At 41.1% G+C, this 22,528-nt stretch overlaps 1 protein-coding gene across 1 annotated transcript in view; it reads right to left on the bottom strand.

Moving 5' to 3' along the window:
* The window catches only part of tmem86a (transmembrane protein 86A), a 34,181-nt gene extending 12,737 nt beyond the window's left edge, over positions 1–21,444 (bottom strand). Inside the window, exon 1 of the mRNA XM_061970005.1 lies at positions 21,301–21,444. Within this exon, the coding sequence (XP_061825989.1) occupies positions 21,301–21,321 (21 nt within the window). The 5' untranslated portion in view covers positions 21,322–21,444. The remainder of the gene's footprint in view (positions 1–21,300) is intronic.
* Between the last annotated feature and the right edge of the window lie 1,084 nt (positions 21,445–22,528).

Raw genomic sequence — 22,528 nt, 5'->3', positions numbered from 1 at the left:
CATTAAGCCCCTTCTAACACCAAAGAAACATAGTCTGGAGACGCCAAACTAACACAGCCTATAAAACTTTTTAAAAGTATTAATACATTTTTAACTGTACCTGATACAACTATGGATGTGACGATCAGACCATTTTCGAGAAAAAGTGTATGTTTGTCATTTCTGATTAATGCCTTTTAAAGCCGATCAAAAAAACCGATTCCCTCTGGCTAACACTGTATTCATTTTTAGTCCCCCGGCTGCAAAGTGACTAGCATTATGTGTCTCCATACACAGTATGGAGACGCTCCTCTAAGTTAATAATAATCACCTCCATTATGGCAAAAAGCTGTATCACTTATTATCTTAAGGGAACTGCACTTTCTTTGGAATTTGCTTATCATTCACAATTCTGATGTGAGATAAGCACACATGTGGTTTTCTTTTTTTTAATGTATTCTAACTCGGAAAAAATTGGAAATAAAAGCTAACCATGGAGCCTATGAGAGTCACTTTTTTCCGCCGATGGAACGCTCTAAAAACATCCAAACACCTCCATCAACGTTTCATATGCACGCTGTAAGTATATGTGTAATGTAGTAACAGGCACATTCATAATGATATGTAATATTCACATATTTTCATCATTTTAAGCATACGGCGGGGCATTCATTTCATAGATGCATCACAACGTTCACTTTTTCCTTCGACAACATCAACACTACTAGTCATGGCAGACTTCATGAAAGACAACAAACGTAATGAAACAATCACTTACTGTACAATATCTGTTCCCACTAGGATGCCGACTGATGGGATGTTCAACTCTTGCCGTTTAGTTGAAGAATTACCGGTAATCATAATCCTTGCGAAGAGTTAAAAAAAAAAAAGCCAATGCCACACATTTCTTTTTGTGTCTTTCTACGGGTCTAAGTTAAAAGTCCCAGATGACCAATTTCTCGGTTTACGTCTACAACCTTTTTATGTCTACAGAGTTGCCAAGTTTCAGAAAATGACAAGAGTGAGACTTTAGTGGCATGATGCCTTCGGAAAAAAAAGAAGCCTTTTTTTAACACTAATTTGACCTGTTTTAACGTCAATTCATACCTTAAGAATGATGTTCTCACCTGTAGCAGCTCTCCCTGCACAGTAGTCTCCTAATAATAGTCTTAATTAACCATAAAGTAGAAATTAAAATCATCCCTACTGTTTTCTCTGCTGGCTCTTCTGTCTCATCCTCTGCGTCAGTGTTCTCAATGTGTATCTCTTCTACATCTCTGTCATCATGTCCTCAATCTCTTCTGATACCTCTTGATTTTTAAGGTGAGAAGCATGATTTATAATCTAGAATTAAGTTTCACGAGCTAACAGGCGATTATAGGCAGCAGCTCAGTTTGTCAACGTTGCAGCTCTGTGATCACGGCGTGGCTTGAAATAGTCTGCGTAAATGCTTATAATAACAATATTTCTAATACTTGGTCACGAGATGTAAATGGCGTATTGATGGCGTTTTTTTGAATGCATTTTTAGATAGATTTAGAGGCAAAATTGATTACTCCCATTAGCACCATTGCTATCCACCTAGGACGAGACGATTATTAAAAATTAGAATGCAAAAAAATATATACTTATGTGTCTTACTAATACTTAAGGATTGTGAATGACAGGCAAAAGTACAAAAAAACACCTTTAAGTAACAAGTAACAAGTACCATTGTCAATGGAGGACGAGGCTTAGCATGTTACACACCGAAAGCAAGCTAGTAGCAGGCGTGCTAATAGCTAACCTAACTGCAAGGCTAGCTTTAAAAATCACCAATAAATAAGTGCTTAGCTAAATTGAAGAAGCGTTACAGCAGAAAGTAAGCAGATATTAACAGGAAATTAACAAGTTCAACAAAGACAGTTAGACAGAGGATAATATAACAATAACTGTTGGCGAGTCAGAATCGTCACAATCAGTACACCACATGTAAGAGAAGGGTGAGTCGATCCATAAACTGGTGGTGTCAAAGAGTAGTATTAGAATATAATTGATAAAATGAATAAATTAATATATTTATTTTCTCAAAGTATTTTTTTTGCTGTTTTTATTAATGTGTACAGCCTTGGGGATTAATTCTCTGGACACAGGAGGATGATGAGGACAAAAAACTAAGGATTTAAATCAGTAGTAGATTGTAGTCTTTGATTTTGTTCAGTTATTCTGCACTATTGATTTTGTTTTGCTCAAACAATTGTATGTGATAAAAGAGAATGAAGAACAAGTTTGTATTACGTTGGTATTGTTATACTATCAATCGCACTCATCATAGATACATTGAAAAATGTACAAGTTATACATCTAATCGTATCGGTGTTGGTATCGGTCGATCTCACTCGGTCTTGGAATCGGCAGCATCCAACATCCCGAGTTACAATAACATATCCCGACAAACAGAACTGTAGTGTGCATGTGTGACGGATGCCAGCTAGTGTGGCTGTGCAATAATATGTTGATAATAATAGTATGGCTAGCGCTATTCGAGAAGGGCGGTCGAAAATAGCTAGTTAACTCATGTGATTATTCCCCCCCAAATTATCACATGTATATATCGGCAGATTACTAATACACAATTTATTTTGACCGTAAAATGCTCCTTAATCTTAACCGCGGGTAGTTATCTGGAAGGAGGTGCGGGTTGGGCTACGGTTAATGATCAGGTCAATGTTAGTGCAAATATGAGTGAGGAGACTCCGACAGTTGTGCTTACCGGCTAATTTCAAATCAAAATAAACCCAGATGGGATTTGCAGTATAGGTATGCTATCTTTTTCTCTATTACCATGTTAATGTTAGCATGCCAACATTTTAGCTAATTTCGCACTTTTTAACCTAATAATAATAATCATTACTTGGCTCCATGTTACAAGTATGTTAGCTGTTCACCTGTTCGCATGCTGAGGTTTTATGCCAGCATTTTAGCTAATGTGATACATTTACAGCTAGATTATGTTACTTTGTAACCTCTTGAAATATGCTAACTCTCCTAACTATACCAAGATTCATGCTACATTTCAGTACAGCTTCTGCTCTTCACCTCTTAAACCACTTCAACCTTCTATTCCAACTTTCAAACTATTTGTGCATTCCACTAGTATTTCAGTTTAGCGTCGGCTTTCCAACATTCAAACCATTTCAACATTCAAACCATTTCTACATTTATCTTGCATTCCTTTAGCATTTCAGTTCGGTGTCAGCTCTTCAACATTCAAACTATTCTTACATTCAAACTACATTTCATCAGCACTGGAGCATTCACACGCAATTCCTTCAGGAATTGCCTCATCTAGTTTAAATTATGGCAGGGTAAGTTTTTTTTACAAGCATCATCTCTGCAGGACGAGGAATAGCTAAACATGCTTCACTACACACCCTAGCTCACCGGCGTCAAAATGTAAACAAACGCCATTGGTGGATCAACACCTACCATCCACTGTAATGATACCAAGTACAGTAACGTATCTAGTCGATACTACTATGATTACGTCGATATTTTTTGGCATCACAACATCTTCTTTCATTTTTAAAAAAATGTATTTTATGTTTATAAACTCAGGAGATCATCGGCCGCCCTCTCCCCTCTCTGATGGACATCTACACCTCCCGCTGCCTCAACAGAGCCAGTGCCATCATCAAGGACAGCACCCACCCTGGCTCTGACCTGTTCCACCTGGTGCCCCCTGGGAAGCGCTACAGTGCATTAACACCAAGACAAACAGGCTAAAGAACAGCTTCTTCCCCAGGGCCATAACCACCCTGAACGGACTGCCCCATTGTCCCTCATAACTGCCTTCTCTTCGGTGCAATAACCCATTCCACCAACCACCCTGTTTTTTTCATGTATATATTCATTTCACCCACTGTATAGAGTGTACAGGGTCACATTTGTGGGCCACACCTTTCTTTGCACTTCTATATTTTTTATATTTTTATATATTTACACATTGTTTTCTTGCATGCACACATCGCACTGTATGGAATGGCCTCAATCTCGTTACCCTGCGTAATGACAATAAAGCTGATTCTGATTCTGATTCTGAAATATGTCCCTGGACACATGAGGACTTTGAATATGACCAATGTATGATCCTGTAACGACTTGGTATCGGATTGATACCCAAATTTGTGGTATCATCCAAAACTAATGTAAAGTATCAAACAACAGAAGAATAAGTGATTATTACATTTTAACAGAAGCGTAGATAAAACATGTTAAAAGAGAAAGTAAGCCGATATTAACAGTAAATGAACAAGTAGATTAATAATTCATTTTCTACCACTTGTCCTTAATAATTTTGACAAAATAGAATGATAAATGACAGTATATGTCACTGCATATGTCAGCAGACAAATTAGGAGCCTTTGTTTGCTTACTTACTAATAAAAGACAAGATGTCTAGTATGTTCACTATTTTATTTAAGGACACACTTGCAATAAGAAACATATGTTTATTGTACCGTAGGATTTTTTTGTTAAAATAAAGCCAATAATGCAATTTTTTGTGGTCCCCTTTATATAGAAAAGTACCGAAAAGTATCGAAATAATTTTGGTACCGGTACCAAAATATTGGCATCGGGATAACACTATTGTACTAAATCTAAAAGTGTAGTTTATCTGATTTGAAAAATTAATAATTTGACAGCACTACTTTTAAGAAAATGCTGAGTGCTTGTTTTGAAAATGCCTTTTAACGTTAGATTTTTTTTTTAGAATTTATTCATTTCTTTTAACATGATTATTATGCACAGAAGTAAAGGCAAAGGAATGCAGTTTTTTTTCATCTGGGATTTTTGGGGAGGGTATATATTCATGATAAGTATCGCGGGCATGGGGTTGCACACATTCAATAAGACATCTCTCTCACCACACACACACACTCTCATTTCCTTGCCTTCCTCACACTCATCCAATCACCAGTCAGGACTAAGCCTGTAGACTTTCACGGCTTTATAGACAGTCAGAGATTATAGACTCCCCCACTACAGTGTTAACAAAAAATCTCAAAAGCTCTGCGAAGGGAGCCTCAATGTAGAGGGATTGCTGACCCCTGCTCTACAATCACCTGTGGTTCTGAGAATCTAAGAAATTGAGAAATCAGTGGGTGGTTTGAGCAGATAAAATGTTGTTGTTTTTAGTGTGAAAGTTGAGAAGGATGAGATGAGGGGGAGAGAGAGAGAGACAGTGGGGAGAATCACAGAGCAGAAGAACATGCCTGAAACAAGTGCATGGTGCAAGATCTGCTACTCAATGTCGCTCCCCAAAACCATTCAGAGGGAACATTGAGCAACAAAGCTAAAGCGACACTTTGACTGCACTGTTCACAAAAGATTAAGTGGGTCAGAAGAGAGGAAGCGGGAGACTACTTGGGGAAGGACACTCAGAAGGACGGACGGTTGGCTTTAGTAATGCACTTGAGGAGGGGAGAAACAATGATGGATCCTACGGACGGAGACATTTCTTGATTGACTGATTGAAAAAATAAGTAAAGTATTGATCCGCAGAAAGATCTTAAATTATAAATGCTTGTGAAACATCTTAAATTAAAGCTGGAAGACAGCACCAGAACCTGCCAGAGACAAAATGCACAATAAAAAGTTATTTATAGTCTAGATGGCCACGACTGACCCTAATGTTCTTTACGCCTGTCTGCCATTGTGTCTCCTCATCAGCAGTTTTTTCCTCCTTCCTGTGCAAGTCAGCTCGACTTCTCCCTGTCCATCCCACTTCCTCCTCCTCCTCAGTACAATTACCACCTTCCGTCAATGAAACACACACTACCTTATTGCACATTTGCCTTCATACGCATTTTCACAGGAAGTGCTAACGCGAGATAAGCATCAAATTACACACGTGTATCCGACACTGACTTCTATTTACGCAAACATTTCACTTTCTGCTTACGCTTGCCTCCTGATACCATTTATTCCAAAATAGAATTAGACACGGCTGAGAGGTTTTTCCAGGGAGGAGCCATCAGACCGAAGTGTACTTTGTGAAGTAATGCAACAATCTCTCCTCCTTTATGTATGTTTACTTTGCAAATGGGAAAATCCTTTCTGATCACCTGTGCATTTCTACTATGGTAAGCTGAGGAGATGCTATGCTGATACCTGAGCGAGGTTTCGGGTTAATCCACGGACAAAGTCAATAAAATCTTTTTAAAAAAGGATACTACAACAAACATGCTAACAAATGATCTAAAATGACAAGAAGATATATCAGTGCAGGGAGGTTGTTATTCTAGTGAGGCAGGAAGTCAAGAGCTTCTCATTGTCTTTGGTTTAATTTGGGCTGTGTTTGAAGAATTCAATGAATAGGGGAATTGAACACACCAAAGAACACAGTACAAATTGTTTCTGATGTTTGGTTTTGAGTTCATATTGGAGCCCTGGGCAGGACCTGAGTTTGAGCCCTGTGCAAGAGGCATGGGATATTTATGGGAAATGTATTAGGGATATTTATGTACCGTATTTTTCGGAGTATAAGTCGCACCGGAGTATAAGTCGCACCTGCCGAAAATGCATAATAAAGAAGGAAAAAAACATTTATAAGTCGCACTGGAGCCCGGCCAAACTATGAAAAAAACTGCGACTTATAGTCCGAAAAATACGGTATATGTATTAACTAATGTTGTCCCGATACCAATATTTTGGTACCGGTACCAAAATTATTTTGATATTTTTCTGTGCTTTTCTAAATAAGGGGGACGACAAAAATTTGCATTATTGGCTTTATTTTAACAAAAAATCTTAAGGTACATTAAACATATGTTTCTTATTGCAAGTTTGTCCTTAAATAAAATAGTGAACATACAAGACAACAAGACATGCTTACTTATTAGTAAGTAAGCAAACAAAGGCTCCGAATTTAGGTGCTGACGTATGCAGTAACATATTGTGTCATTTTCCATTCAAAATTATTAAGGACAAGTGGTAGAAAATGAATTATTAATCTACTTGTTCATTTACTGTTAATATCTGTATTACTTCCATAAATCTTCACGATGGTGGATTTGAAGGTGTTTTATCAGATTTGATTGTTTTGAAGCTGTTATGTTTGGGTAAGATGAAGTCAGGAAGCGGCGTGCAGGTAGGAAAATGATTTATTCCAATAAATCAAGCCAAAATACAAAAAGGGGTGTCGATGGCACAGGAAGCTATACTAAGCTTAGCACAGGACTAGCCAAAAAAAAGAACAAGAAGCAGGAAAAACTAACATAACTTGTTGTGTGTTCCAAAACAGAACTGCCAGCAGAGAAGGCGCGAGGCAGGAATAATAGCTCTCTGATTAGCAGGGGGCAGGTGAGCGTCTCGACCACTAATCAGAGGCAGGTGACAATAGTCAGCACCCATGGCAACAAAGAAACAAACCAGGGTGCTGAAACCGAACTAAATCAAGAACTAAGGAAATAGTAAACTAAGTAAAACATGATCCGGGCAACGGATCATCACAGAAGCTTGTTTTTAACCCACACCGTTTCATTTCTGCAGAACATTTTTTGCAAACTGCAAGAGAAATGTATTTTTCTGATAAGACACAAGATCGCCACGATAAACATGGTGGTGGCAGCATCACTTCCTTAGTAGCAACATGGAAAATACAGATTTAATGCTTGAAATTACATACAACTGGCTCATTCTTTGTACAAATGAATGGTTTAATGCAGGGGTGTCCAACGTACGGTCCGCGGGGCCAAATGCACCCCGCCAGCCTCTTCTATTAGGCCCGCGGGACATCATGAGTTCAACTAAGCGTCGCACTGTGCAGTGCTTTCAAATTAATCTTAGATACCAGGTGGTCTCTGAATGCTACATATTTACTGTCATCTTGTGGACAACGTGAGTAAATCAGATAAATGATCCTTGAAAAGTAAAATGAAGTAATAGTACAGCATTTACTTATATGACACAATGCAAACAACCTTCCCTTGTCATGGTGCAAACAAAAAGAATAACTAACATAAAGGTATGGTCACACACAACACAACCTGCTTACTGAACATTGTGGATATTATGAAGCCCCATACACACACACATACATACAGTATATATATATATATACATATATATATATATATATATATATATATATATATATATATATATATATATACATATATATATATATATATATATATATATATATATATATATATATATATATATATATATATATATATATATACAAACCCTGTTTCCATATGAGTTGGGAAATTGTGTTAGATGTAAATATAAACGGAACACAATGATTTGCAAATCCTTTTCAACCCATATTCAGTTGAATATGCTACAAAGACAACATATTTGATGTTCAAACTGATAAACATTTTTTTTTCTCCAAATAATTATTAACTTTAGAATTTGATGACAGCAACACGTGACAAGAAGTTGGGAAAGGTGGCAATAAATACTGATAAAATTGAGGAATGCTCATCAAACACTTATTTGGAACATCCCACAGGTGAACAGGCAAATTGGGAACAGGTGGGTGCCATGATTGGGTATAAAAGTAGATTCCATGAAATGCTCAGTCATTCACAAACAAGGATGGGGCGAGGGTCACCACTTTGTGTGAACAGTGGTGAACATGCCCTTTCCCAACTACTTTGGCATGTGTTGCAGCCATGAAATTCTAAGTTCATTATTATTTGCAAAAAAAAATAAAGTTTATGAGTTTGAACATCAAATATCTTGTCTATGTAGTGCATTCAGTTGAATATGGGTTGAAAAGGATTTGCAAATCATTGTATTCCGTTTATATTTACATCTAACACAATTTCCCAACTCATATGGAAACGGAGTTTGTATATATATATAGTTACTTTACATGCTTTCGGCACCCCTAGATTAATGCATCCAGCCTATATTAATTACAACTGTACTGTAATTTAACTGAAGATTACAAATTGCTGCTACACATTATTTCATCCATCCATCCATTTTCTACCGCTTATTCTCTTCGGGGTCGCGGGGGGCGCTGGAGCCTATCTCAGCTACAATCGGGCGGAAGGCGAGGGTACACGCTGGACAAGTCGCTACCTCATCGCAGCACACTATTTTATTTCAATTCCATGTAAAAATAAGTCTACACCAACACTTCGGAAATGACAAACTTGTGCCAAAGCCAAAGGATTACAATGTTTTTCATGAGTCATCATTAAAAATGGACAAGTTCTCTCTCAGCCTGAGCTACATGTCACCTTTGATCAAAATTGTCTGGTAGCTTTTGCCCAAGTAAACAAACCATTCAATTTAGTAGCGATTACAACAACACACGGTGGCCAGCAACTTGTGAAGATATATCTCTTACAAGGTGTGTCTTCACCATAAAGAAACAAGGTATAGCACTGAATGGCATCTTATCAGTGAGGCATCCATTATTCAGTATGGCTCATATGTTACTCAAGTGTCAGACACACTACAGGAACATAAAGGACTTGTATCATTAGTGATGTGTAACATAAGGATGGCCTCAGCAGACACAGATACTGTATCTTTTGAGTCATTGTTTTTTTGTCATTTCCATGTAACAGCAACAGTGTCTTACTCAAATATCCATCATTTTGTTCACAAATGAAGCCGTTTATATAAAGCTCATTTGCAAACAAGCACAACTGAAAACCAATAGTTGATCATGGAGTGAAGACTGCATGTCATTTAAAGGTAGAGATAAAACACCACAACTAAGCTGTAAAGTGAGATGGGATTCTAAGGCCAACAGTACTGTATTTTACCAGTAACATGCAAAACATCGTAAAGACTGCTCGTTGTTCACGTAGCATCAATATCTGTAAAATGCGGTCCTAATCCCAAACAGAAACCTGATAAACATCCTTAACTATAAAAAACAACGTACAATGGTACCTCAGGTTTTTTTTCATAATCTGTTCCAAAATAAAATCGGGGAGAGCCACGCAGACGCCTCTTTTGTGCTGTCACATTCAATATCTTTTTCACTTTCTTCATCAAAGAGCTGGCGCAGGCGTACGAGAGGAAATATATATATATATATCTATATCAATATATATATATATATATATATATATATATATATATATATATATATATATATATATATATATATATATAAGTATATATATATATATATATATATATATATATATATATATATATATATATATATATATATATATATATATATATATATATATATATATACATACAGTACAGGCCAAAAGTTTGGACACACTTTCTCATTCAATGCGTTTTCTTGATTTTCTTGACTATTCACATTGTAGATTGTCACTGAAGGCATCAAAAATATGAATGAACACATGTGGAGTTATGTACTTAGCAAAAAAAGGTGAAATAACTGAAAACATGTTTTATATTGTAGTTTCTTCAAAATAGCCACCCTTTGCTCTGATTACTGCTTTGCACACTCTTGCCATTCTCTCGATGAGCTTCAAGAGGTAGTCACCTGAAATGGTTTTCACTTCACAAGTGTCATAGTTTTGATGCCTTCAGTGATAATCTAAAATGTAAATAGTCATAAAAATAAAGAAAACGCATTGAAATGAGAAGGTGTGTCCAAACTTTTGGCCTGCACTGTATGTGTGTATGTGTCAATGACGTGCGGATAGGTTCATGACTGGTGAGGCACTGACTTCATCACAGTCAGATTTACAAACATATGAACCCTAAAGAGTATCTTATTCACCATTTGATTGGCAGCAGTTAACGGGTTATGTTTAAAAGCTCATACCAGCATTCTTCCCTGATTGGCACTCAGCATCAAGGGTTGGAATTGGGGGTTAAATCACCAACAATTATTCCCGGGCGTGGCGCCGCTGCTGCCCACTGCTCCCCACTGCTCCCCTCACATCCCAGGGGGTGAGCAAGGGGATGGGTCAAATACAGAGGACAAATTTCACCACACCTAGTGTGTGTGTGACAATCATTGGTACTTTAACTTAACTTTAACTTTACACATACAAACTGTAGCACACAAAAAAGCACATTTAATTAAAAAAACGTTATTATGGTCTTACCTTTACTTATAAGTACGGGAACAGTGGTGTTCGTGTTGGAGGAGTTGTGAATGAATGAAATATGAAATCCGTGCTGCAGTCTGCAGGTGTACCTAATGTTGTGTCCCTGCAGTCGTTCACGGCTCCTCCGGCGCGAGTATTGTTGTTTTTGCACTTTTTGGCTTCTTGGTAAGTGACTTTTTTTGGGTGGATTCGGTCTTGCACGTGGAGGGTTTGGGTGTGGGCTTTGGTTGGTGTGGCGCTCCCGTCGGGGGGTGCAGTCTGCGGCGGAGGTGCATTAACCGGCACCAGGAGGCGGGATTACGCGAGCTTCACACAGTGCGTCTTCGCAGCAGTTGTATGTTCGCTCAGCACAAGAAATACTTTACACACATACAGTTGTTGACAAAATACACTGTACATTATATACCTCAGCTAACTAAACTATGGAAATGTATAATATAGTTCATATAGCAATACGGTCTCACTGCACAGCAGGCCAGCAGTTAGCCGAGTCCGCAATCCATGGTGAGGCACAACTGAGTGACGTGCCTCAACTGGCTGCTGATCACCGCACCGTCTCTTCTCAGTATTTGAACGGCAAATGTGAAAATTCAGCGATTTTGAAAAAAAAAAATCTAAAACTGGTGAAGTTAAATGGAAAATAACTTTATAGTATAATCACTGGATACATATAACAATTTAATTATTATTTTTTCTTTTTACATTTTTTTTCTTTCCATGATGGCAGGTGAGGCCCCGCCTCACCTGCCTCCAGTGACCGCACGTCACTGGTATGTGTGTATATGTGTGTGTACATATATATATATATATATATATATATATATATATATATATATATATATATATATATATATATATATATATATATATATGATGTGTGCACGCACATACAAACACCAGATATTGTAGCCTGTACTTGTGTTTAGAGACTCTTTACTTTTGTTGCTCCATGTCCGCGATAAAAAGCGAGGTGCAGAGAGCCTGACGTCACACTTGCTTTGCACTGCTGGGAGCCTTTCTCTCCTTAAAAGCCGCCATTGTCATCTTAAATTTTGAAGATCGCTGTCCACGCGTATATCGCGAATATTAAAAAGTTTGTCCACAGCGTGGACATGCTGCCTCCGTTCCACACAACCCAGTGTGTATGGCTTGCGTCATCACAACAACCGGTTTTGGCAACGTTGTTCCAGTGATCAAAAATAGGTCTTTTTTCGGGGACCAAATTTTCGGTGCATCACTAGTTAATAATGCGCAAAAAATAAACTCTATACATGCATTCATACTGTAACTATTTGCCGGTGTTAATGTGTATGTTTGTGTGTCATGATGTTCATTTTTCCCCTATGTTGCCGGTGAATGAGAAAGTCTTATGTGAAACACGGAGGCGGACGTGTGTGCATGGAGAAAATACTTGTTGGAATAGGGCCCGTTGTTAGCATAAAATTGGCAATAAAAGTTAAAAAGATTATCTGCCTTTGTGTCTTCTTCTGGACGCTACAATGCATTATATTTAGGGACCGCAATGTCCCTTTGGGACAGAGGACCCTATTGTAATTGTAAGGTTTTATTATTATTATACCGGCCGCCTCTTTGAGCTGTAATTTGACCCCCTTAACATGCTTCAAAACTCACCAAATTGGACACACACATCAGGACTGGCGAAAATTGCCATCTAATAAAAAAACAAAACCCCAAAACTCAAAATTGCGCTCTAGCGCCACCTAGGAAAAAACACAGACAAAACGGCCTATAACTTCCAGTAGGAATGTCGTAGAGACATGAAACAAAAACCTCTATGTAGGTCTCATTTAGACCTCAATTTCATACACGGACATCCTTCAGCAAAAATCAACAGGAAGTTGGCAATTTGCCCTTCAAAACAAAAGTTTTGTAAAAACGGTCACTTTTGCCTCTTTGAGCTGTAATTTGACCCCCTTAACATGTTTCAAAACTCACCAAACTGGACACACACATCAGGACTGGCGAAAATTGCAACCTAATAAAAAACCCAAACCCCAAAACTCAAAATTGCGCTCTAGCACCCCCTAGGAAGAAAACACAGACAAAACTGCTCCTAGGAAGAAAACACAGACAAAACTGCCTGTAACTTCCAGTAGGAATGTCGTAAAGACATGAAACAAAAACTTCTATGTAGGTCTCACTTAGACCTACATTTCATAAATTGACAACCCCCAGAAAAAATCAACAGAAAGTTTGCAATTCCCCCTTCAAAACAAAAGTTTTGTAAAAACCGGTCACCTTTTTTCAAACATTATCTCCTCTGAGCGAGTTTGTCGTTTCGGCTTCAAACTAGCACAGGAGAGAGATTGAACCCTTCTGATTAAAAGTTGACGAAAGAGTTTTAATTACTGCTCCGGTTTGGATTTTATGTGCCGTCAAAGTCGGTCCCGTCCATCGCTGCTTGCAGCTTTAATACTTTATTTGTTTTCACGTAAAAAAAAAAATATTTTTAAGGTGTGCGGGCTAATATGTTGCCGTGGCGCATTACCACAATCAAATACATTAAGGGGAAACTCTGATAATAATGACGTAATCAAATCGTGAGGTACTACAGAGTCAACCAGTGATGATGTCATAGAGGGGGACATACAAGGGGGGAGAATCTCCTCTGGATGGAGAAGTGAGAGGCATGTTTCGTTATAAAGCCACGTTACAAACACAATTGGGTTCAAACTATGAATTAATAACACAACAAAAAGGAATAACCAACGCTTGCCATTCTTTGCTTGGGAACTGAGATGCTATATGAAAACCGGTGCAAACTTTTGCAAACATTTTCGTTGAAAAAACAAATTTGACTAAAACAAAGCTGCCACTGGGTTTGTTTTTCTAGTTCTGCCAGTACGGTCCGCCATAGAGAGTTACTAACATGATTTGTTTGGCTTAGTTTTTTACGCCGGATGTAAAATGTCTACGCCGTTGATGAAGTAGATTATTTTTACATTCTGCTATATATACTGTGAGGGTCTGAGTTGGGTGTTGTTGATCTGGACCATGGGATGCAGAGACAGCAGGCAAAGTAAAAGTAAAAACCCTTTTATTAGGGAAAACGCAGAAGTAGTGCAGAAGGTAAGTGCACAAAAAAGCAACCGGGCACACAAAGCAAAAATGATAAAAAGCATCCTGATTGCTAATCAGGGGTGGGTGTGTGAGTCAGCGCTCAGACTACAGAAGTGGTGGCAAATGGAGGCAAACAGGAAGTTGAACCGAAAACAAGAGCACTCGACTGGAAATAAAACTAAATTCATGAAACTAATAACAACTGTCGACAATCAATCAATTCATATTGCAGAAAGACACTTCCAACACATGCTTTTATTTCTGCACTATAATCATTATTCTACTGGTCCTTGCAGCGTTCACATTTTAGTGAGCTCAAGTAAACCGAACCGCGGCAGAGTTCACGTGCAAGCAGACCAAGACCCATCTCCGCTTGTTTCGGTGTGAACTCACTCCAAAGTAGTCAATGGCACACAAGATGCTGGTAAATGATTCCCAACTTTAATTTGTGTATGTTTTGTTGACATATACATTTGTCCTTTGAGCTTGAGCCGGTGCCTCTATTTCAGACATCACATGCCGCTACTTTCCATCTCATTGTAATCCGGGGGCCTTGGCTGGGTCTAAATTAATTTAACAAATTCACACTGCTTGTCGCTATGGGGACTGGCTTGTCTGGCATGCATTCCTTCTCACAGGCGGCCTTCACAGTAATCACACTGGCTTCACATGAGGGACCAAGTTACAACACTCCATCCTTCATGGCCCCTGCTAAGAAGCTAACCTTTCATTGCAGTTGTTAAGTAAGATGATGCTGGGCCTTGTTCAATTATTCAATTGTTTCTCTTCTCTCTGTGACACTTTGATCAAAAGCACTAGGGATTGATCCAAATATTGATTGTATCCATACCAAGGGTGGTATTCGTATCAGATGGGGACGGCGTGGCGCGGTTGGGAGAGTGGACGGCAACGAGGGGTTCCTGGTTCAATCCCCACCTTCTACCAACCACACCACGTCCGTTGTGTCCTTGAGCAAGACACTTCACCCTTGCTCCTGATGGGTCGTGGTTAGGACCTTGCATGGCAGCTCCCGCCATCAGTGTGTGAATGGGTGAATGTGGAAATAGTGTCAAAGCGCTTTGAGTACCTTGAATGAAAGAAAAGCGCTATACAAGTATAACCCATTTACCATTTGAGATTGATGCTAGAATGATTTTTGCCGAAAAATTATCACCAAAATTTTGCCCTGGTTCTTGTATACCAGGCCTGGGCAATTATTTTGACTCGGGGGCCACATTTAGAGAAAACAATGTGTCTGGGGGCCGGTATATCTATTTTTAGGGACGCTAATACAAAACCTCACAATAATGTCTGATTGAATGCTAAACATGTTATGACAGACCGCCTTAAAAAACATAAGGGAATTTTTACATTTTTCTATGAACGATAAAACACTGAATATTGACATAATATGAACGTCACACCCCCTTTCGATCAACATATTTTACAATCAAGTGAAACGTAACAAAAATGCAACATAAACAGTGAAATATGAACGCGAAGGGAACAAAATAAACCCACCTACAATCTGATATATCTGATATATCACTAAGCTTTAGAACTTTCCGCGTCTGTGGAAACGCTTCCCGCCCACACTGCTTGGTGCCTCGTCTGAGCTGCTAGTAGTAACTAATTAGATTACCATAGTAACTAATTAGATTACCATAGTAACTGGTATATCATCCAAAAGTGCAGATTCCAACCATTGAAATACTTTGTATAGTTGAAGACTTACGGTCATTAGAAAACATCACTGCACATCATAATGGCAGCTACACTTTCCATCTTAAAGATCTAAAAAAATTATTTGGGAATGTCCGGCGGGCCAAATTGAAAAGCTTAACGGGCCGCATGTGGCCCCCGGGCCTTAATTTGCCCAGGTCTATTGTATACCATAGTGCATAACAAGGTATCTACCATAGACACCAACCCACCCCACGCATTGGTAACTCAGTGTCTTTGCTTTTTTTTTTTAATTAAGTGCCACTGCTAAATAAGCCATCAAGATTCAAATAAAGTTGTAAGTGCCCGCACTTTGATAAAAAAAGGTGATAAACATTTTTTAAAACACAATGCAATGTACTATCGTGGCTCTGCTCTCTTCCCTCTCCGCTCATCGGCATCTTTGCCAACATATTAAATGTTTATTTTATTTTATTTTGTTTCGCATTTATATGTATTTTGCATTGTATTTGCATGTAAAACTAAACATCACATTTCAAAGTTTGACTTCACTCTATCGTGGATTTTATAATTTTTTTTATAAAATAATTAGAATTTTTGTATTTATTTATTACATTTTGTAGACTTTATATTGTTTTAATATAATATAGTTTTTTTTTTTTTTTAATATGTATTGTTGGCTTCAGTTAAGCATACAAATGGCTATCCATCCATTTTCTACCGCTTGTCCCTTTCGCGGTGAGTGCTGGAGCCTATCCCAGCTGCAAAATGAACTAAAAATATTGTATTGGCCACTAGATAAGACCAAACCAATCAGAGCGCGCTGTTCAGTATCGTGGCCACTGATGAGGCTACTCAGTCAGCATCATTGTATTGGATTGAAAGAGTGTAAAGTATAAGTGTTATTTCATACTTATATGGCTCTCATATTGTAATTAAAAATATATATTTAGAAGGTCGTACACAGCTTTTTCATGAAAATATTTGATTTATAATTAATAATTGCACCAAATTGCTAAATGAATGTACTATGATCAGGTACAGAACCAATTAACAGAGTTTACAGTTAATTGGGGCGGTATAGCTCGGTTGGCCCCCTCCAATGGGCTCACCACCCATAGCAGGGGCCATAGAGGTCGGGTGCAATGTGAGCTGGGCGGTAGCCGAAGGCAGGGCACTTGGCGGTCCGATCCTCGGCTACAGAAGCTAGCTCTTGGGACGTGGAACGTCACCTCGCTGGGGGGGAAGGAGCCTGAGCTAGTGCGCGAGGTAGAGAAGTTCCGGTTGGATATAGTCGGACTCACCTCGACGCACAGCAAGGGCTCTGGAACCAGTTCTCTCGAGAGGGGCTGGACTCTCTTCCACTCTGGCGTTGCCAGCAGTGAGAGGCGACGGGCTGGGGTGGCAATTCTTGTTGCCCCCCGGCTCAGAGCCTGCATGTTGGAGTTCAACCCGGTGGACGAGAGGGTAGCTTCCCTCCGCCTTCGGGTGGGGGGACGGGTCCTGACTGTTGTTTGCGCTTACGCGCCAAGCAGCAGCTCAGAGTACCCACCCTTTTTGGATTCACTCGAGGGAGTACTTGAGAGTGCTCCCCCGGGTGATTCCCTCGTTCTACTGGGGGACTTCAACGCTCATATTGGCAACGACAGTGAAACCTGGAGAGGCGTGATTGGGAAGAATGGCCGCCCGGATCTGAACCCAAGTGGTGTTTTGTTATTGGACTTTTGTGCCCGTCACGGATTGTCCATAACGAACACCATGTTCAAGCATAAGGGTGTCCATATGTGCACTTGGCACCAGGACACCCTAGGCCGCAGTTCTATGATCGACTTTGTAGTTGTGTCATCGGATTTGCTGCCTCATGTTTTGGACACTCGGGTGAAGAGAGGGGCGGAGCTTTCTACCGATCACCACCTGGTGGTGAGTTGGCTGCGATGGTGGGGGAGGATGCCGGACAGACCTGGCAGGCCCAAACGCATTGTGAGGGTTTGCTGGGAACGTCTGGCAGAGTCTCCTGTCAGAGAGAGTTTCAATTCCCACCTCCGGAAGAACTTTGAACATGTCACGAGGGAGGTGCTGGACATTGAGTCCGAGTGGACCATGTTCCGCACCTCTATTGTCGAGGCGGCTGATTGGAGCTGTGGCCGCAAGGTAGTTGGTGCCTGTCGTGGCGGTAATCCTAGAACCCGTTGGTGGACACCGGCGGTGAGGGATGCCGTCAAGCTGAAGAAGGAGTCCTATCGGGTTCTTTTGGCTCATGGGACTCCTGAGGCAGCGGACAGGTACCGACAGGCCAAGCGGTGTGCGGCTTCAGCGGTCGCGGAGGCAAAAACTCGGACATGGGAGGAGTTCGGGGAAGCCATGGAAAACGACTTCCGGACGGCTTCGAAGCGATTCTGGACCACCATCCACCGCCTCAGGAAGGGGAAGCAGTGCACTACCAACACCGTGTATGGTGCGGATGGTGTTCTGCTGACCTCGACTGCGGAAGTTGTGGATCGGTGGAGGGAATACTTCGAAGACCTCCTCAATCCCACCAACACGTCTTCCTATGAGGAAGCAGTGCCTGAGGAATCTGTGGTGGGCTCTCCTATTTCTGGGGCTGAGGTTGCTGAGGTAGTTAAAAAGCTCCTCGGTGGCAAGGCCCCGGGGGTGGATGAGATCCGCCCGGAGTTCCTTAAGGCTCTGGATGCTGTAGGGCTGTCTTGGTTGACAAGACTCTGCAGCATCGCGTGGACATCGGGGGCAGTACCTCTGGATTGGCAGACCGGGGTGGTGGTTCCTCTCTTTAAAAAGGGGAACCGGAGGGTGTGTTCTAACTATCGTGGGATCACACTCCTCAGCCTTCCCGGTAAGGTCTATTCAGGTGTACTGGAGAGGAGGCTACGCCGGATAGTTGAACCTCGGATTCAGGAGGAACAGTGTGGTTTTCGTCCTGGTCGTGGAACTGTGGACCAGCTCTATACTCTCGGCAGGGTCCTTGAGGGTGCATGGGAGTTTGCCCAACCAGTCTACATGTGCTTTGTGGACTTGGAGAAGGCATTCGACCGTGTCCCTCGGGAAGTCCTGTGGGGAGTGCTCAGAGAGTATGGGGTTTCGGACTGTCTGATTGTGGCGGTCCGCTCCCTGTATGATCAGTGTCAGAGCTTGGTTCGCATTGCCGGCAGTAAGTCGGACACGTTTCCGGTGAGGGTTGGACTCCGCCAAGGCTGCCCTTTGTCACCGATTCTGTTCATAACTTTTATGGACAGAATTTCTAGGCGCAGTCAAGGCGTTGAGGGGATCCGGTTTGGTGGCTGCAGGATTAGGTCTCTGCTTTTTGCAGATGATTTGGTCTTGATGGCTTCATCTGGCCAGGATCTTCAGCTCTCACTGGATCGGTTCGCAGCTGAGTGTGAAGCGACTGGGATGAGAATCAGCACCTCCAAGTCCGAGTCCATGGTTCTCGCCCGGAAAAGGGTGGAGTGCCATCTCCGGGTTGGGGAGGAGATCTTGCCCCAAGTGGAGGAGTTCAAGTACCTCGGAGTCTTGTTCACGAGTGAGGGAAGAGTGGATCGTGAGATCGACAGGCGGATCGGTGCGGCGTCTTCAGTAATGCGGACGCTGTATCGATCCGTTGTGGTGAAGAAGGAGCTGAGCCGGAAGGCAAAGCTCTCAATTTACCGGTCGATCTACGTTCCCATCCTCACCTATGGTCATGAGCTTTGGGTTATGACCGAAAGGACAAGATCACGGGTACAAGCGGCCGAAATGAGTTTCCTCCGCCGGGTGGCGGGGCTCTCCCTTAGAGATAGGGTGAGAAGCTCTGTCATCCGGGGGGAGCTCAAAGTAAAGCCGCTGCTCCTCCGCATCGAGAGGAGCCAGATGAGGTGGTTCGGGCATCTGGTCAGGATGCCACCCGAGCGCCTCCCTAAGGAGGTGTTTAGGGCATGTCCGACCGGTAGGAGGCCACGAGGAAGACCCAGGACACGTTGGGAAGACTATGTCTCCCGGCTGGCCTGGGAACGCCTCGGGATCCCCCGGGAGGAGCTGGACGAAGTGGCTGGGGAGAGGGAAGTCTGGGCTTCCCTGCTTAGGCTGCTGCCCCCGCGACCCGACCTCGGATAAGCGGAAGAAGATGGATGGATGGATGGATAGCTCGGTTGGTAGAGCGGCCGTGCCAGCAACTTGAGGGTTGCAGGTTCGATCCCCGCTTCCGCCATCCAAGTCACTGCCGTTGTGTCCTTGGGCAAGACACTTTACCCACCTGCTCCCAGTGCCACCCAGACTGGTTTAAATGTAACTTAGATATTGGGTTTCACTATGTAAAGCGCTTTGAGTCACTTGAGAAAAAGCGCTATATAAATGTAATTAACTAACTAACTACTGTACTCTCTTTAAAATGTATTTTGTGGTATTATGTTTGGGTTTAGGGCAGCACGGTGCAACAGGGATTAGTGCATGTGCCTCACAATACGAAGGTCCTGAGTTCAATCCCGGGCGAGGGATCTTTCTGTGTGGAGTTTGCATGTTCTCCCCATGACTGCGTGGGTTCCCTCCGGGTACTCCGGCTTCCTCCCACCTCCAAAGACATGCACCTGGGAATAGGTTGATTGGCAACACTAAATTGACCCTAGTGTGTGAATGTTGTCTGTCTATCTGTGTTGGCCCTGCGATGAGGTGGCGACTTGTCCAGGGTGTACACCGCATTCCACCCGAATGCAGCTGAGATAGGCTCCAGCACCCCCCGCGACCCCAAAATGGACAAGCGGTAGGAAATGGATGGATGGATGTGTCAACGTCAGCTTACCCGTGACCCAAATGAACATAAACAGTGTAGAAAATTGGTGGACCGGTGAAATGGTAAACAAATACTATGGTAATATAAAAAAAAAAGAAGTTATTTTTAGCTTTATCTTTGTCCTGTGTTTTATTGTGTTCATAATCATGATCAACAAATTAAGGGCACATTTCCAAAATTACTCTTTGATCTTGAACATAGTTTTGGTATTAATATCGGCAATTTTGGCCCTGTATTTATGAACCAAATTTTGCAGTATTACTTGACATGAAAGAAAGCCGGGCGGCGCAGTGCGCATGCGTTACTGCAAGCACAGCCAAGGGAAAAAACATAAGAGAAAAACAGACAAGAAAAGGTTGTCACGTGACATTTTTCCCTACAGTTAGTCGGTGCCTTTAGGAAACATCCTACACTTGCTGGTGGAACTCACACACAAATACCTTTACGCCAACAACATAACGTAGCTAATCATGAAACAAGCTAATAAGAATGACAACATAGCTGCCTGCATGTGCTGACAGGACATTTCCCACCGTAACTTGTTACCACGCAAAAGGGAACGCGTTGATCGCCATTAATATTTATTTGTACATTATTAAACACTGGGAAGACAGTGACGCCCTTACAAACATGTGTACTTTTATTTTCGGGAGCACTGTGCTAATCAAACCAGCATCGTTGTGGAAAGACGTCTACGCTACTTTTGGCCGTGGTACTCACCACGGTGACCGGAGAGACCATGTCGATAACGGCGGTGAAAGCGTCAGAGAAGTCGAGATGGATTTAGTCTCCTTGTTTATGTTCTACTGTGTGAGAGAAAAAGAGATGCCGATTGTTTTTGTCCTCTCTCCGGCGGGCGGGCTGACGTCCGGTAGGAGGTGAGCGGCTTGTCGCGACTGGCCAATAGAAGAGGAGGATAGTCGCAATGTGGGCGGGGCAAAAGAGGTGTACGCCCAGATAGGAGGGGCTAATCTTATGTTTACATCTTGTAGCAGATGGCCTTTTATTTACATTTGACAGACTTCAGCTTGTCGGTCACTTTGTCTCGAGTGTATTATTTCAAGATTTATCGATGATTTATAAGCGTTAGCCCGATGATAACAACAGTTTATTGAATATTCTAATCGTATATTCTCAAAGGTGGGGGAAATTCAACATATCAACGTCGTTAAATAATACACATTGCGCACTACAAATGAAATAGACCCAGTCACAAATAGTACATTTTGAGTTCGTACTGCGGTACAGTAAATTATGTAAATACCATCCATCCATTTCCTACATGTTGATGTATTCATTCACCAGGGGGCGATCTCACAGTAGAATTTATGACATGTGCTTAAATAACAGCGTCATCATGCGGTGAGTTAACGTAAGTACTACAGGCGGAAGTGCTTTTAGCAAAGTAAGTTAAGTCAGTTACTTAAACTGTTTTACATGCAAAAAGTACTCACCATAAAATGCGGATATCATTAAAAAATATTTATTGATAAAGACTTTGGCAAAAAATATATTATGCGCATATAAATATATATGTATATTACCAGGGCCGGCCCGTGGCATAGGCCGTATAGGCAAATGCTAAGGGCGCCGTCCATCAGGGGGCGCCACGCCAGTGCCACAAATGTTGGAGAAAAAAAAAAAGAAAAAAAAGTTGGTACTATTATTTCTAAATACAAAAAATAATCCCACGTTAATTAAAATGCAAAGTAAAGCCTATTTAATATAAATATTATTTGTTACAACATTATTTCTCATAATTCTTCTTCTTTGTACTCTGTAAGCACTATTATTTTTGAACAACCTCTTAAACTGGATCATATCAGTACAATTTTTAACTTCTTTACTTAATCCATTCTATAATTTAATTCCACATACTGATATGCTAAAAGTTCTAAGTGTTGTACGTGCATATAAATGTTTGTATTAGATCTTTTAAGCAGGTGTT

The sequence above is a fragment of the Nerophis lumbriciformis genome, linkage group LG10 (genome assembly GCF_033978685.3).
Source record: "Nerophis lumbriciformis linkage group LG10, RoL_Nlum_v2.1, whole genome shotgun sequence".
In the NCBI taxonomy this organism is placed as follows: domain Eukaryota; kingdom Metazoa; phylum Chordata; class Actinopteri; order Syngnathiformes; family Syngnathidae; genus Nerophis; species Nerophis lumbriciformis.
Note: the sequence above shows the minus strand (reverse complement) of the source record. Positions and strands in the feature narration are given on the sequence as shown.